Below are 18282 nucleotides of genomic sequence, written 5' to 3'. Positions count from 1 at the left end.
TGCCATCATTGCAAGGTCTCAAAATGAATATTTTAAAAATTATCTTTGTACTTCTCTAGATTAATTTCCAATTACCATTCTTCTGTCCAACTGATGAGACTCATCGGTATCTTTCTGCAATCTAATGTTGTATCATTATTGATATTGGACAGTGTTTTGAACAATGGTTCTGAAGAATTGTGAACTTATCCATTTTATTTTGGGGGGGAAAATGACTTCTAGCGGTTGCTTGTGTGTTTTTAGTTGCTGTGTGATGTTGGAGTTAATATTTTCAATTAACCTATGCTGCAAACATATACCTTGCATAACTGACATTTCATTTTAGTGTTGTGTGAAAGGGTGAAACATATCTTTGCTTCCCTTGACTTGAATAGAGATAAGTAGGAATGCATACCTTTTTCTATTGTGACTTGTCAAGTTGTGGTGCCTAATGGCAGTGTAGTATGAATCTGGCATTTGAACATGAAGACTTATCTTTACACTGTGGATGGCTCGGTGGTAATCATGTATAGTCTTTTCTTTGACTGGATAGCACGCAACAAAAAGCTTTTGAAAATTTGTGAGTACACTTGGCAATAATAAACGAAACTAAATTAAAGAATATGCTTTGATTTGGAGACCAGACCTATAAGCATTCCCCATTCAAGATCACTTGTAATAAGATCTGGGGACTGAAAGCAAGGTGCAAAGTGATTGATTTGGATGCAGCAGTGTTAATTGCACTTGGCATGTTGTCTTTTTCCAAATCTTACGGTATTAAATTGATGTTATAAGAAGAGCTCCTTTCTTGAGCCGCTAGAATGGAGGTACTGCAGTGCATCTTCGGGATGCTATCCACTGCAGTCACTGTGCAACTGGTGGAAGCAAGGAATGTTTAGCATGGCTGATGGGCTGCCAGTCTAGTGGGCTGCTTAACCTGGGTGGTGTTCAACATCGTGAGAATGTTGGCACTGAACTGATTCAGGCATCATTCTGCTAAGGTGCCTTGTAGATGGTGAGAAAGACTTGGGCTGTCCAGAGATGAGTTATTCACCAGAGGATCCCATACTTCTGAGTTGTGTATGCAGCCACAGTATTTATCTGGGTAGTCCATTGAGTTGTAGGGTAAGGAAGGCCCTGGCATACTGAATTTGGGGAGGGATTATAATGGAATGTCAAGAGTAGCTGGTTAGATTCATGAAAATCATTTTTTTTAAACTGCTGATCTGGAAATCTGTAATAAAAGCAGAACATGATAGAAATTTCAGCATGCCAGATCGCACCTGTGGGAACAGAATTAATTGATGTTTTAGTTCTGGGACACTTTGTCAGAACTGGGAAAGAAATAAACTAGTTTGTTTAAGTAGAGGAGGGTGATGGATTGAATAAATGGAATTTCTCTGAGAAGGATAAATAATGGTGCAATTAAATATGATTTCCCACCGTGTTGCGCACCCATTTTTTTCCATTATCCCACCCTTCTTTCTCAACCCCCCGCCCAGTCCCCCTTCCACCATTTATCCCTCCCACTGGATTTACATTTCACTCCTCTCCTTGTCTTCCTTTTGTCTCTAGCATTCCACATGTCTGCCAATCAAATCCCCTTCACCAGCATCCAACTCTCACTTGCCAGGCCTTGTCACACCCCCCACCTCTCTTTTCAAGTTTTCTCCCCCCAGCTCCATCCGTCTGAAGAAGCATCCTGACCCAAAACATCACCGATCCAATCACTGCATAGATGTTGCTTGACCTGCTGAGTTTTGCTCAAAATTCCAACTTCTGTGTCACTAAAGTAAGATTAAGCTTCTTTGACTGTGTGGTGTGTGGCTAATATATAATCTGTGTAATCTTGTATAGTCTGATTCTATGCAAAAAGCATAAGGATGTCACACAAACAGAGCAAGTTATCTAAAGTTGGAGAATTCCATTTCAATTCATAAAAATTCATTCTTGGCAATATTTCCCAAGTTGGACCCAATGGAGTTCACAAACACTGGAAATATTGTTTATTACTACCTCGTACTGCAATTACACCCCTTCTCATAAGAGTGGATGATCTCTCTACTACCTCATTAATCTTGCTCCATGGTGGGAACGTCGTGCCCAGGGAGCAATGGGAAAAGGAGGGAGGAGGTATAGGTTGCCCAGTCCTAAGCACATGAAAATAACAGTGGCTGGTTGCACCCTTTCTCGTGCTTGGTTTCTTTGAGTACCCAAAGATTGCTATTTTATGAATTAACTGTGATCTTTACCCAAGGTAGATTTTTAAATATGATTCTGGTCATAAAACTAATTAATTTAAATGTATCTGTGACTTAAGAGCAAAATGCATCAATTATTAAAAAACACCAACCATTTTGTTTTTCAGAGCATGATAAATACGTGGCAATGTGTGTGTAAGGTTTACTTCACTGCCTGTAACATAGAGACAGATCCCAATACATTTTTCCAGGAGTCCCTGGAGAACCAGTGATTTACCCAAAATATTAACTCAGTTTCCATTCAGTTCCTAATAATTTTTAAATGTTTCCGAAAGCTGCTTCTGTTCAAGCCCCAAAATTGTACATTGCCAGAAAATGGCCATCATCTTTAAGCTGTCTCCAATGCATGGAAGTTGCATGTTGCCAAAAGCATTTTACCACACCCATATGTTCAGACTGATGCATTCCCTGGTGCTCAATTTATAAGTTATGCAAAAAGCAGGCCAGCTCCTGTTTCCAGCTCAGCCCGGTTTACGGGTGACTGCACCAATACCACTTTCGACTTGTGCACAGATTTTATTAAACCTGCAATCATTTGAGCGCTGATTCAGGTTTTAAGAACATGGAAACAGAACCGTACAGAAACAAGTCCTTTAGCCCACGATGCCTCTGCTGAACATGATGCCCCCTTCAACTGATCTCTTCTGCCTGCACATGATCCATATCCCTTCATTGCCTGCAATTCCATATGCCTGGCCAAAAGCCTCTTAAAAACCGCGATGGTATATTTTCTTGACAGAGAAAAAAACTCGGATCAAAAAGGAATTTGTCAGTAAGAAGCAAGATGTAAATTGAACTATCATAGTGAACCACAGGAAGCAATTTTTGGCAAAATTTGTCTTGATTTTTAGAAAAGACAAAGTTTGAGTGAAACAATTGTACATGTAAAGTTAGAAATTTATATTAATAATAGATGAGTGGACTCTTCCCGAGGGAAAATGGAGAGGCAGGCTGGGTCTAAATTATATGTATGCTGAGATACTAACCACAAACAGATCAACCATTTTAATTAGTCATTATGCACAGAAAAGAGCCCAATAGCCTTTTTTACCTGCAGCCTTCTTTGCTTTTGCAAATTAAGTGCTTGTCTTAAAATTTTGATAGTATCTGCCTCCACCACCACAAATGGCCTTTCACTCTCTTTGTGGAAAAAATCCCCCCCTCAGATCCTTTGTAAACCATTCATGTATCTTGCCATGGGAATTGATTGCCATTATCTACCCTTTTAATATCCCTCATAATTTCATATACCTTTGTCAAGTCTCCTCTTCAGCCCCGCTGCAGAGTAAACCAACCCAGACCATCCAATGCTAAACCCCAGTGGCCAGAAGTGGTAGAGGTGGGTACAATGACAACATTTAAAAGACATTTGGACAAGAACATGGATTGGAGACATTTAGAAGTAAAGGGCCAAATACTGGAGGGCTTAGCTTCCAGGTAACTGAGATTTGCACGGAGTGATAAGTGCTTGGATCATGCTACTCATGGAGATGGTAGAGGCACATATGATAGTGATGTTGGAGAGGGATTACACCAGACAAACGAACAGGCAGAGAATAAAGGGATATGGATAACAAACAGGCCGATGGGATTAGTTTAGATTGGCATCATGTGAGGCGCAGAAGTGGTGAGCCTAAGGGTCTGTTCCTACACTGTACTGTTCTGTGTTCTTAGTCCATGTGCAATATGGATTTGATGCCAGTATGGCCAGATTTGATCTTGATTAACCAGATTATGTTGTGCATTAACAATGCATAGGCCAATTGAGATTTAAACATCCAAGCATTCCTCTCGAATCTGTGCTGTGTAAAGTTGTTTTCACTCACTTACATGCCTGTTTAGTGATTGACTGGAGGGAATGCTTTTCTCCGGAGAATGGTGGATGTTGTTGCAGAACAGCTGGAAGATTTGCATTTCTCGCTGTGGCTGAGGTTATGTGACAAATGTTTCTGCTTTAACTTTGTATGCATCTTTTACTGAGTCAGGTTAGTCACAATTGGCAATGCATTGGGGTTGCCAAAGCTGGTGTTCGGTTGCATTTCTATTACCTCAGATGTTATTGCATTATAATGCGTGGTCCAACCTACAAATGTATTTCAATTGAAGCAAACAATTGATATTTACCTGTTCAATTTTAGATTGGTCTTTATATTTTAAAATACGGAAGAAAGTGAAATGTGATTCTGTAAAAATAAAAAATAAATTGTATTGGTGATGCTTTCTGATATGTCAACAGTAAATCATAAATGAACTGCTAAGAACTGACGTATCTTATGGCCACACATTTATTGACTTCATGATAATGAAGATTTTGAGTCCAACTTTATTTTTAGGAGCATAAATCAATTAACAATATTCAGAAGTCAGCTGACCTAAAAAGTAAGTGTATATAGTTAATTTTAAGATTATTTTAACTCATCCGAACGGGTGATGAATATGTGGCATAAAACACAGTTGAGAATTAGAAGTTTCAACAGTCCCTGATGCAAGCCAGAGATTGGTGAAAGATTATTACATCGAAATCTGATGCATTGCCAAAATATAGTACTATAAGTGCATCTTTTTTTGCCCCTGGTTGATTTACACAGAATCTTGCATTCCTCTGCAGATTGCAGAACTAGAGGACAATTCAATGCACTGTCACATCATTTTCGTGGCAAACGGTCATCTAAATACAGCTTCCATGATGAATCACCATTAAGGACAAAGAGAACCCCAAAACGTTCCAGGTACATTTCACATGAAACCCAGTTTGCATGCAGGGATTTGCTGGAAACTGAAAATAATTTGTAAAGCATTTTAAAAGTCACAGTACAGAGCTCAGTTTAATAAATTAATTGAGGATTCAAAATCATTGAATTAAAGATATTTTTTCTCGATCCCCATTGAATCAAAATTTAAAACTGCCAACATGTTAATGTTTTGAAGTTTCTAGTTGAGAATGTTCTATGATGTTTTTGATCTATATTTTTATGGACGGGTGATTATAAAATTAGCCGATCATGAAAACACTATTATGGAGTCATCGAGATACAGCATAGAAACAGGCTCTATGGGTCCACCATGGCCACACTGGCCATCAAGCACCCTTTACACTAATCCCACATCGACCCAAATCATGAAATCAAATAGGTTTATGTCTTGTTGTCACCTGCAAATCTCAAGTGTGGGAGTCTTATTCAGTGCTCAGATAGGAGCAGTGCATTGAGGTCTCCCATCCAAAGTAAATTGGTGGCCTTACTGCCTTCAGTGATCAATGTAGAGGAGTACAGGTTCAGCAGCTGGGTGAGGTGGTAATCAGTTGGGGGCCTCATTGTAGCAGTACACACAGAAAAGATACCATGTCGTAATGGTGTTGGGAAGGATCAAGGGAAAGGTTCTGTTTCAAAGAGCTTGATGGGGTGAATCGCTTCCTTCTGTCCTGGGGAGACATGGAAGCAGTTCCACGCAGATTTGGCACCTATTTGCACGCTAGATCAGTTTACAACATCTAATTATCATTCCCACCTACTTGACTTCAAGATGTGTGAGGAAATCGGAGTAACCGGGTGAAACTGAGTCGGTCACAGGAAGAATGTGCCAACTGCACATAGACCCAAAGGTCAGGATCAAACCTGAGTCACGGTTTGTGAGGCAGTAACTCTACCTGGTGCACTACTGCTGCCCACCAATTAGATGCAGCAATGGGGAGCTTGGGCATTTTCTACAAACATTAACTAAGATTTCCCAAATGTTTTTTTATTCGCCGGTTATCATTTGCACTCTGATCCCAACTGTAGAAATCAAGTTGATAATACATTTTTATGTATGTATTTGAAAACTGGCACAATCATCTTCCCTTCACATCTGATTGTTACAAATGTGCTTTCATTAAAAAAAATATCATTGCAGCTCTTTGATGAATGCCTTTCATGCTGACAATCGAACGTTTTCACCGAAACCTGCTCCTGCAAAAGCTGATGGCACTGCCAATGATTTCCAGGATTTTGTGACAGGCATACAAAAGACCATCACTGATCTTCAAAATCAGGTGGGGAGACATTTATAGAGAAAATAAATTGTGTTGGACATGTGTATTTATCATCGGGTCATGATGGGCTGATGAGTAGATCCGTAGCTGGGAAATGCAAAAACACACAAGCCCTTGAGTGTTGTGTCGTGAATGTCATGGAGGGGGGAAGCAGTCTCGGGAGGGGGAGGAGCAGATTGCGATGAAGGCCCCGGAATTCTGCTTGAAGGTGGAGAGAGAGTGAAGTCGGTGGGAAGAGAGGAATGGTGCTGTTCAAGTTGGGCAAAGAATACTCGTAAAGGGCCATTGGTAGTGGGGAGAGGAGCTTGGTTGAAGTTGGATCATAATTAGAACAAGGAGTTGTAGTTTGAAGCAGTGGCAAATTGACACATGGAGGATGTGGTGACTCCTGGGGCTTGGAGTGGAGGTTGGGTGTCAGGGAATATTGTCAAAATCTAGATAAGGAGGTCAGTATTTGGGCAGACAATTTAAATAAGGTTGGCGCTGCATATGTCTAGGCTCCATCCCAGCATTATTGATAAACTTACATGGCCAATCGAGAATGAAAACCATGGACATTGCACAGTAGGCGCATCTCCTGCAACTTTCCATTGCAATCAAATAACATAATGCACAGAAACCTGGCACTCATCCATCCCATTTTAGGCATTATAGTTTTCTTGGGTTCTAATCACAATACTAATGTGGATGTGGTTGCAAGAGAAAGCATAACCAAAGTTTTCCAAAATGAGCTGTCTAAATAAACAGTGAGGAACGACAGAGGAGACAGTGGACAAGTGAATGGAGTAGGTAGATAGTGGAGGTGAAGTTTGGCAGAAAAAAATGCCATATTAAATATAACTTTTCTTACAGACTAAAGAAACGGTGTGAGCTAAGAATCCCAACGAGTCCCAAGTTCCCAGTTACATGTTTGTAGACACATTGCTTTTTTTGTGTAGACTGGAAGGAGGCATATATCAATTAAAAATCAATTCATTTATCAACAATTTTTCTCCCATCAATATGCTGCTGTTTTGAATTTATGACCAATCAACGTTTAATTTAATAAATTTAGCATTCTTAAAATAATATACAATAAACATTTTACCAAACCGGGTTTCTGTGATGGAAGATTTAAAATGTTGTCCAGGTTGGCATCAAAAGCAATCTCCCGACTTTGTTCCTCGTTGTTGGTGTTGGTGAAATAATGACGTTGCTACTCAAAGGCTTTAATACAACAGTTTATGGAATGCTATTCATGGCTGTACATCAAATAATTATGTCCCAGTTGATGCTATGACCAATAATTATGATCCCAGTTGACCACCTTTTAGCTGTTTAAGGGCCTGACTGCCTAATTTAATTTTTTTTAACATTTGGGCAAAACTAAATATTGAAAGTGTAAAAATTAAATATCTGAAAAATTTGAAAATCTGATTTTTAACTTTTTAGAAGTGCAGCTGTATTGTACTGGCGCAGTACCATCACATACAGAGCGCTGCATTGAGCTAATGTAGACATCATCCATTCAAAAACAATCACTCAAAAGAATCAAAGGTTAAAAGAAGGTGCAAGAATCTGCTTCTACCACTTTCTACAATCTACTTCGGCGAAATTGGGGTTGGTGGATGTCTTACCAAGGAGTCCAAAGCCTCTTGATGCTTTTCACTTTAAGGATTGTAGAATATTTACAACACAGGAGGAGACAATTTGGTCCATCCGTATCAGTTCTGGTCACAAAATAGCCTCCAGCATCAGGACTGTAGCCTGGAAATCATGCCTTCAAATCCATATATTTAAATGTGCTGGAAATTTCAGCCTCCCCCATCCTTTCCGGCTGTGAGTTCCAGACCTCAACCATTCTGTGGGTGAAAATGTATCTGTAACTTTGATCTTTTTGCCAAGAAAAAGATCTCTATCCAGCCCCCTTGTAATATTTCTAGCTAACTCATATAACACCATGTTGCTATTATTTCTGAAGTCTTCTGAAGTACTGATACTTAATCCTGAATATTGCCACTGGCAGTGTCAACAACTGAATATTTGTAGTTTCCATATGAGGATATTAATCCATTTCAGAGCATGCAGTAAAGGAGTTGTACATTCAGATGACCAGCAATAAACTCAAGGTCTTAAGTGTTAATCTGGTTATCAGTTCCCATTCATCCTGTTTTAAGAATATGTCTTCACTGAAGGTAGAATCTAAACCAGCAGAGTTTATCAGCAACCTTGATGTCTGCCTTAATATGCCAGAACAGTATTGTTCACCGAAAATGGGTAAATGCAAAGAGACCAAGTAATTTTTTTGTTTGTGCAACTGGTACTACATTGCATATCAGTGCACTGTAATGGTCCATTGCCACACTAGCAAGGCTCTGTTGTTTCCACTCCTCCTGGTCGCCTAGCTTGCAGCTGATCAGCATTGGGTGGAGATCCCCTTGCTCCCAATCCTGTCGCTCAGTAACCTGTCTTGTGTCTTTGCACAGATTAAAACACTTGAAGCGCGTCTCAGTAAATCTGGTTGCACTGATGGAAAAGCAAAAGAACGATCCAACAACGAGAAGTGGAAAGAGGACTCCTGCACCACCTGCATATGCAAGGTAAAGCTTTGAGGCAGCAGCAGAACCATTTGCAGCAGAACCTTTTGCATCAGTGGAATTTATGGTGGTGATTGTGAGGGCACAATACATCAGATACAAGTATATTAATTGTTCTTTGTGAAACTATGAAGAAACTGCATTCAGTCTCTGCATAAAATAACGAGGCATGGGTGGACACCATTTGAAGCCATCTTATCCTTTATCTACTTGTTCTGCTGCCTTCAGGGAACAATGGGTTTAAACTCCATAATTTCTCTGTTCCACTGAGCTATTCTGTATTCCACAATTTCCCGTGTTTTCTCCACTCTGCCCTCTCGGGATGCATTAACTTGCACCCTCTGAACTGAATTCCATTTTTCTGTTCTCGTACAAGTCTATTGATGTCTCCTTACAATCTACAGCATTCTTATTTTCTATCAATCATGGCTAAAGGCAATGGATGCAGCAAAGGCTATGAGTCCTGACAAGATTCCAGCAATGGTCCTGAAGGCTTGTGCTCCAGAACTTGTTGCACCCTTGGCCAAACTGTTTCAGTCAAGTCAAGTTTATTTGTCACATACACATACAAGATGTGTATACACACATCATGTATACATACACATACAAGACAATAAAGAAAATTGCCCAGGTATGTCCTGTCCACACGAAGCAGGACAAATCCAACCCAGTCATTACTGCTCCATTAGTCTACTCATGATCATCAGCAAAGTGATGGAAGGAATGATCGATAGATGCCAAAAAAAATGGAGCGCATAGAGAAAAGTAAGGGATTTAAAGGGATTGTAAAGGGAAAGTTTACTTCATAGAGTGATTGAGACCTGGAACACCCCGCCAGATTAGGTGGTGGAACCAGATATAATTACTATATTTAAGAGGCATTGTGACACCATTAAATAGGCAAGCATGGAAAAATACTTTCCTAATGCAGTCAAAGAAGATTAGTGTAGATGAGCCAAAAGTTTGGTAAGGACATAGAGGGCCTCAGGGCTCGTTTCTGTGCTGTACAACTCTGACAAATGAATTTCTATTCTCTTTGAACTCCTCTGTGTGCTTAAAGAAGCTCGTAATTTCAGTTTTTATCTGTTTGTCCACAACTTTTTTTCTCCTTGATCTGTCCTCCTTTTTGTGGAATTCTAAACTTATCCACATCTTTAGGCTATCGCTAACTTTTTTCTCCTTTATGTTTAAAAAAAAATGTAATGCCTTCCTTAGCTTTCAGTGTGACCAGCCTCATTTTTATCTGCCAGTATTGGACTGCCTTTATTTTTCTTCAGACAAGGAGTGATATGCACATTTTGATTTGTCTTCATATCATCTTCACTGCATTTAAGCATTAAGTTGAAGTGTAAAGTTGTTCAATAACACTTGCTTTTCATCAGCATTATCATATCGTCCTCATCACTTGATTTTCATTTGATTGATTTGAATTCTGGAAAGAAAGCAAGTAATTGAAAGCAGTGAGAGATTAATTGTACTCTAAGAGTGTGGGGCAGGATGCAATGGTTAATGTAACTTGATTTGTGCTTGAAGCAAACTAGTTTTCCTGTTTCCTTTTTCAGGAGGGGCAGCTTACCTGCTTTGTTGAAACATGTCCACCAGCCAGTTGTTCTAATTCTGTCAAGATGGAGGGAATGTGCTGTCCAGTCTGCACAAGACAAGATGAAAAGTCCTAAACTCTCACTGCAGAACTGAAGGGGATATAGGATCCTTTATATTCTCCAATGAATTGTGATGTATGGATGTCAGTATGAATACTGTGTGCTTTCAGAACTACCCATGAGTATTCATTCAAAAATGGAAAGAAAACTTCAATTTGAGGAAATCCCAAGAAATATTAAACAAAAATGCTCGAATGCATGCTTCATGTTAACTGGTTATAAATCAGTGACGTAATTAAACATTATATGTGCATGTACCGTGTATGTACTGTCAAAGAGAACCACAATGCAAAAGTATTGAAAGGGAAGTAGTATATTATCTATGACAGGGTGATTTCAATTTGTCTGCCATGTTTTCTTAGTAAGAAGCTTCTCAGGTTCGAAATGCCAAAATGAAAGTGGTGCTACATGTATCTTGTATTTGATATTATAGTGAATAGCAGGAGCTAACATACCATAACATTTCCAGACTCGTTTATTTGCTTGAAAGCAAAATCTATCTCAAGAACTCATCAAGTTCAGCAACCATATGTCTTTGCTTTTTGAATGAGTGTGAAAATTAGTTTGAGAAGGAATAAAAACACTAAAGCAGTGCTTTTTTTATTAAATATATATATTTTTTACTCTGTTATAGAGTTCCCCCAGGTGTTTGGTGTGCTAGAAATCCTAAAGTCTTTCACCATTCCAAGGTGTTGAGACTTGTAGGCTGTTCTTTTAGTTACTGTGGCTCTGCTTGGAAATAATGTGAAGATGTTATTTGTACTATTCAGACATTTGGTACATAGATGCCTACTAATTTACAGGTTGGTGTACATATACATTGAAAAAGTGCCTTTGGTGTTTTGCTAATTGGCACTGTATGTCAGCGTTCTCACACAATGAGTAAGATAATCTTTTTTAGCAATCTAGATTAGAACCTTTAAAGAGTTTTTTTTGACGTTTTTGTGGCCTGGCTACTGAATATTCAGCTCTAACCATTACACCTTATTGAATATATGGCATTTTGCACTTCCTGAATTTTTTGGATAATTTTTTTATGTACTGGTAGTGTTTTTTTTTTACATTGTTGGAGTTTGTTACTGTATACAGGCATAAGAAATGGACAAGGTGGGGGGGGGGGTGGGCGGGCACAATATAAAAGGATTTGCTTACTCCCTGATTATTCACTGATCAGCTGTGCTAACCAATGAAACAGTATTAAATATCGTCTAACATTTCTAATCATTGTTTCTTTATTGTTGGGAAGAAATTTTATTTATTTGCTCAGTCAGGTGTAATTGGTCACTTTTATTCATCGATGAAGGATAGATAATATTTTTTGTTAAAGCAAACAGTAATCATACCTCAGCTTTTCCATTTCAGGTGCTAATTGATTGAAAAACAACATTGTCAAGTTACTTTAAAAGAAAAAGTAGCCACATTTGTAATATGCCAAACTGTCATAGATTTATTAACATGAAGCCCTTTTAAAATTATTTTAATACTGAAAAGATTTGAAATAGAAAAAAAAATCCCAGCAGCAACAAAATCTCATGTGATTTAATGTATTGTTTGGATCTGTTTGTGAAAACAAATCACCAATTTACAGGGAAGATTCATTATCAAGATGATGTTAAGGTAGTCTTTTCTCCGAACTTCTCGGGTCCAAAGGAACAATGTTGTAATGTGGAAAATACTAGCTGTTATTTCTGCTTATAGAAAATTTGTCTGGGTGCATTTTTGTTTCAAAATCTGTTTTATCTTTGTCTTGAGCACATGAAAGAGCTGGTGATAGCTCCACAGGCAGAATGACAACTCTAGTGCTGTCTGATTCTTTGCAGGCTGTGATACTGATTAATGAATTGTTCTGTTGGAACAATGTGAGGCAGTTCTGCTGCTTTGGTGTTATTCTCTCTTTCTCCTGACAGCAGTGCTGATTAGTTTTTATACTGAACAATGTCCATGTTGAATTTGTTCATACTGTCCTGGCGCTGAAAGTCTTAATAGCCATATTAGTTCAATGAAAACAGAACAGGAGAACAGCCTATGCTCTTTGCCTAGCATAAAATAATAAATTTACCAAAGAGATGTTTGCACTGTGTAATACTTTTGTATGAACCAAATTAAACGGACCACAATATCTGAAAAATGCAGTGTCATTTTCCGAGTCCCATTCGGTTATTCTTTGCAAATAGTAGGTGATTTTGAGATGTCGATGGGATAGTCCAGAGCTGGACTTGCAGAGAGTGTCGGCTGTCTGGTTTTTCCATTTGGCATCATTCACAACAACATAATTTGCAGGTGCAAGATTTATCATGCAAGGAGGTCTGAAAAGTCACACCAAAAGGGAAGTCATTTGATTAAATTACATTGAAGGGCGGCCAGAGGTCCTCAAATGAAGTAAGGAATCTGCTGGAATCCTGTCTATCCCTACATAGTCCCATTGAAAATGTCCCCAAATGTCCTGAGTCAAGGTACTGGAGCCACTGCATACCTCCTCCCCCCCCCCCCCCCCCCCCCCGCCCTTAGTTTTATCCCAGAGTCAAAGCTGGTACTTCTAAAGCAATCCTGCTTGGTGAAAGGTAAGTGGTTTGCTGCCTTTACTTAATATGAATGTTTATTTTGCCTAAGGTAATTTAAATCACAAAACATGGTTTAACCATTTAATTGCTTTTCAACTCCTTTTCAATGCAGACATCATGGGCCGAGCAGCCAGTCCTTGTTCTATGCATGTCTGAGATGAGAGACATTTGTTCAGGGGAAGAAAAGCCTTTGACATAATGAACTGTCAGAACACTCTCAGGATGGTCCTAGTTTTCACTGCACTTTGAGATAACAGGATGATGTTAGGAACTCCAGTGCCAACATGATGACAAATGCAAGGAATAGGCTGGTTCCAGCACATTATGACAAATTGGATTTCCCTCTTTAGACTTTAGAGATAGAGCGTGGGAACAGGCCCTTCGACCCACTGAGTCCGTGCCGACCAGCGGTCACTATCCTACACAATAAGGGCAATTTACAGAAGCAAATTAACCTACAAACTGTACGTCTTTGGAATGTGGGAGGAAACCAGAGCACCTGGAGAAAACACACCACGGTCACAGAGAGCACGTACAAACTCCGTACAGACAGCACCCATTGTCAGGATTGAACCCGGATCTCTGGTCCCGTAAGGCAACAAAACTACCGCTGCACCACTGGGCCACCCTCGTATGTTAAATATAATCCTACCAATTGTAAGTTTGCACCAGGGCTTCCCTGGGGTGCGTTGCTTCCTGCTTCCCAGCAGAGCATTTGATACCGCAGATAATGGTGAAAATGAGACGGCAGTAACACTGAAGACAAGAAAAACAGTGTTAAACACCATTCATCATTGAATACAAACATGTTTTTATGTCGCAGAGAGAAAGTCTAAAGAGAACTTTGGATAGGGTGGAGACCCTGTTTCTTCAGGTGACATGTAGAATCAAGGAGCTGCAAAATAAGACACACAGTGCTGGAGTAACTCAGCCGGTCAGGCAGCATCTCAGATGAACATGATAGGTGATGTTTTGGGTCGGGACCTTCTTCAGACTGATCATAAGTAACCTGTTGACAGGTATGGCATCACAGTGGCGTAGTGGTAGAGCTACTGCCTTACAGCGCCAGAGACCCGGGTTCGATCCTGACTACAGATGCTATCTGTACGGAGTTTGTATGTTCTTCCCGTGGCCTGCGTGGGTATTCTCAGAGGTCTTCGGTTTCCTCCCACACTCCAAGGACTGACAAGTTGTAGGTTAATGGGCTTGATATAAATGTAAAATTGTCCTGAGTGTGTGTAGAGTAGTGTTAATGTTGGGGTCGGTGCGGATTCAGTGGGCCCCAAGGGCCTGTTTCCGCACTGTGTCTCTAAACTAAACTAAAGGTAATAGGTTGATACAGATGAGGTTTGTTGATAGGCAAATGATGGTCAGAGATGAAAAGACAAAGTGAGACAAAAGGATTGAAGAATTATGAATCTATAAGAAGGAATGCAGGGGGGAAATAGGTGCGAGTAAAGGTGGTGCATAGGGGGGAAGTGGGGGGGGAATATGTAGTTACCTAAATTTGGATGTTCATACCTTTGGGTTGTAAGCAATGCTTTTTCTCCTCTGTGATTGTTGTCTCACTTTGGCAATAGAGGAAGCCCAGGACAGAAAGGTTAGTAACTGGAGGTATCCAGTAGGCCATGTGTACCAAGCATTAGGATTTGGGGGTATGGTCTCCGAGTCTATGCTTGGTCTCACTGATGTACAGGAAACGTAGAAAATAGTTGCAGGAAGAGGTCATTTGGCCCTTCGATCCAGCACCGCCATTCATTGTGATCATGGCTGATCATCTCCAATCAGTAACCTGTGCTGATTGTAGATGATCAGATGACGAAGCCCCATCTGGAACACCAAATGCAGTAGATGTGGTTAGACAAGTTGCACGTGAACCTGTGTCTCATCTGGAAGGAGTGCTGTGGTTTCTGGATCAAGATGGGGGAGGAAATATAGAGATGGGTGCTACATCTCCGGTTGCTGGGGAAAGTACCTTGGGAGGGTTTGGTTGGTAGAATTGAATTATGGAGGGAGTGATCTCTACAGAAGGCAGAAAAGGGTGGGGTTGGAAAAATGTGACTGGATGTTGAAGGATGATGTTTTGCATGCAGAGGCTGGTGAGGTGAAAGTTGAGGACCAGGACAACTCTATCCTTTTCCATCTGGGAGGAGGGGGAGTGAGAATAGAACTATGGACACAGAGAAGACAAAAGAGGAGAAACTGAATTTATATTACAGATATTTAACTCGCATCAGAACTGGCACAAAGTAGAAAAGACGAGTTAACAAAAGTGGATGAATTCCATCTTAAGGATCAAAGGCGACTGTGTGCCAAGACGCAAGATGGGATGCTGAAGACAAGGAACTGCAGATGCTGGAATTATGAGCAAAACAAGCGATGGAGGAACTCAGCAGGCCATGCAGTATCTGAAAGGAAATGGACAGGTGACATTTTGGGTCGGTTTGACGAAGGGGCCCGATCTGAAACATTGTCCATTCCCCTCCAGCGCTTTTTTTCACTGAAGATGGGATGCTGTTCTTCGGACAAATATTTGGTCTTCTATGCCTTGGTAAGTGAATTGCTTGTTTGGATATTAAAATTTTGAGAGGCTCAGGCTTCATCTTCCACTCAGGCTCTCAGTTCCATCCTTGGGTGAAAAGAATGCATGCTCAGATCTCCTGTAAACCACTGTGTTCCTGACCACAAACCTCCGTCCTTTAGCTTTTCACATATTTTCTAATCAGAAGAGTTTCCTGCTATCTACCTTATCTGTGGCCCTCATAATTTTGTATCCTCAATCAAGGCCCCTCTCAGTCAACTCAGCTGGAAAAATACTAACCCAGCCCAATGAAACATTTCACCCCAGGTAACATCCTGTTGAATCTCCTCTTGCACCCTCTCCATTACATTTACATCCTTCCTAGAGTGTGCAGACTAGAATTTCACGCAGTATTTTAGCTGTGGCTGAACCAAAGTTCCAGAAACTTGCACCAGAACCTCCCTACTCTTGTATCTGTGCCCTGTCCATGCCCCAAATTGACTTGGATGTGAATCCTGCCCCACCACTGATGTCAATTGGTGGTAATTTGTGGATGAGAACCCAAATCTAGCATCATCTCCAGCATCATCTGCATCGTATGAATGAAAATAACAACTCCCATCGACCATTCATTTGGCTGCAAGATCTGAGTACGTTATCTGCTTTGAATATTCAGAGTACAAATGTGAAAGGATTAATTCATACGCCACCCACAAACATCAGAATCATTTCCATACTTGAGCTCCCAATCTAGTGAGAATGTTTCATTCTAGATGTTGAAGATGCCAGAATCTGATAAATGAAATGTTTAATATTGATACAACAAAATCTATTCTTGACGATCACATGAACCAAATTTTGCATTTTAAGAGGGTTGATCATTGTGGCTGCCTGCAGCGGCACTGCCTTCATGAGATCAACGAACTGAATGCCAATGTTTGACCAGATAATCAGATTTTTATTTGTGTCCCTCTACAGTAAACTATTATATCTTTTGATTTAATCAAAGAGCACATTCCACAAAACAAAGCAGATGCATTGTGGCACGCAACTATTATTATATTATTTGTCTGAGGGGCAGCTCGGTGGTGCAGCGGTAGAGTTGCTGCCTTACAGCGCCAGGGACCCAGGATTTGATACTGACTATGGGTGCTGTCTGCATGGAGTTTCTCAGTTCTCTTCGTGATCTGCCTGGGTATTTCCCGGGTGCTCCCATTTCCTCCTATATTGCAAAGAAGTACAGGTTTGTAGTTTAATTGGTTTTAGTAAAATTGTAAATTTATCCCTCGTATGTTTACCACAGTGTAAGTGCGGGGATTACTGGCCGGACGGACTCGGTGGGCTGAAGGTCCATTCTGTGCTGTTTCCAATTCCGCATTTTTTCATCATTCATTTTTCAACTATTTTCTGAGTTCTGTATCTCACTGTTGCAACATTTGTATTTGCTGTATTCTCTTCTCAATCATCACCCTTTCCAGACAGATGAGTTGCTGTTATCAAGCCCTTTACCATCCTCTGTCAGCCGACACAATTCCTGGTTGTCCATTTTTCTTTGGTCTCCATTCTATGATAGATATTTGTTATCTGCACCTTTCCCCAATCTAGGGTTGCAAACTTCCTCGCTCCCAAATACGGGACAAGGTGATGTCACCACCCCGTGCCCCCACGTGACCTCACCCAGCCAGCGGCCACGTGCTCCCGCTCCACCAATGGCGGCCACCCATGCCGGGAGGTGGGTTGCTTCACAACCTCCGTTAGGCGGCATTTGGGCCTCTGGTCCTAGACTGTCCGCAGCTAAAATGTCGGAAACCTAGAGTGTCGGGACCTAAACTGCTGGGGCCTGCAGTGTCGGGGACTGCAGTGTCGAGGCCTATAGCGTCCCCCGGGCCTAATACCATATTAGGCCCAGACGCTTTCGGTCCCGACAGTTTAGGACCCGATACTCTAGGTTTCCGACATTTTTGCTGCGGACAGTCTCGTTCCGGAGGCCCGGGCGCCGCCTAACGGCGGTTGCATAGCAACCTGTCTCCCAGCCCGGGCGGCCGCCATTGGTGGAGCGGGAGCACATGGCCGCTGGCTGGGTGAGGTCACGTGGGGCAGTGAAGTCACCCTTTGTCCCTTATTTGGGAATGAGGGAGTTGGCAACCCTACTAATACGGGACAAGGACAAACTAATTTAGCCCAAAATATGGGATGTTCCGGCTAATACAGGACAGTTGGCAACCTTACCCGTCTGTTCAACTTAATTGCTCTTTTTAAATATTTCCTTGTTCCAATAGAATGTCATCAACCTTAAGCATTAACTCAATTTTCTTTCTTCCAAGAGGCTGTCTGATCACCTGAGTTTTATCAGCACTCAGTTTTTTAAATTTCAGATTTCAAGTTTTGATTATGAATAAAGGATATTGCTGCTTTGTGCTTTCTCCACATGGAATGTAATACACTTCTGGTCATAAAAGTAGGCTTCCTATTTCCTGGATTAGAATGTTTTCTTGGTAGGTTGTAGGAAATAATTTTTTTGCTGGTATTTCCAGGGCCGGATTAAGCCAGCATATGTTATAAAGGGGCCTTAAATTAAAAATATACACATAAATATAAAAACATAAATTATTTACTTTTTCAATTTCAAATGTCAAAAGTAACAAAACTAAAATTTAAAAGTCACATTTTCTAGATTTAGCATGAGCAAATTT

At 40.6% G+C, this 18282-nt stretch overlaps 1 protein-coding gene across 4 annotated transcripts in view; it reads left to right on the top strand.

Moving 5' to 3' along the window:
• Nucleotides 1–12613, top strand: part of pxdn (peroxidasin) — a 175444-nt gene extending 162831 nt beyond the window's left edge. For 3 of the 4 annotated variants that reach the window (XM_078399189.1, XM_078399190.1, XM_078399188.1), the window contains 4 exons: nucleotides 4849–4969; nucleotides 6132–6270; nucleotides 8736–8849; nucleotides 10409–12613. In XM_078399189.1, coding sequence (XP_078255315.1) covers nucleotides 4849–4969; nucleotides 6132–6270; nucleotides 8736–8849; nucleotides 10409–10522 — 488 coding nt within the window. In that variant the 3' untranslated portion in view covers nucleotides 10523–12613. Of the gene's footprint in view, nucleotides 1–1644; nucleotides 1772–4848; nucleotides 4970–6131; nucleotides 6271–8735; nucleotides 8850–10408 lie in introns of those variants that run through there. The other variant, XR_013547263.1, reaches the window with a different exon arrangement.
• Nucleotides 12614–18282: the final 5669 nt, after the last annotated feature.

Source organism: Rhinoraja longicauda, chromosome 5 (genome assembly GCF_053455715.1).
Source record: "Rhinoraja longicauda isolate Sanriku21f chromosome 5, sRhiLon1.1, whole genome shotgun sequence".
Classification (NCBI taxonomy): domain Eukaryota; kingdom Metazoa; phylum Chordata; class Chondrichthyes; order Rajiformes; family Arhynchobatidae; genus Rhinoraja; species Rhinoraja longicauda.
This window is presented reverse-complemented; position numbering and strand designations above follow the sequence as displayed.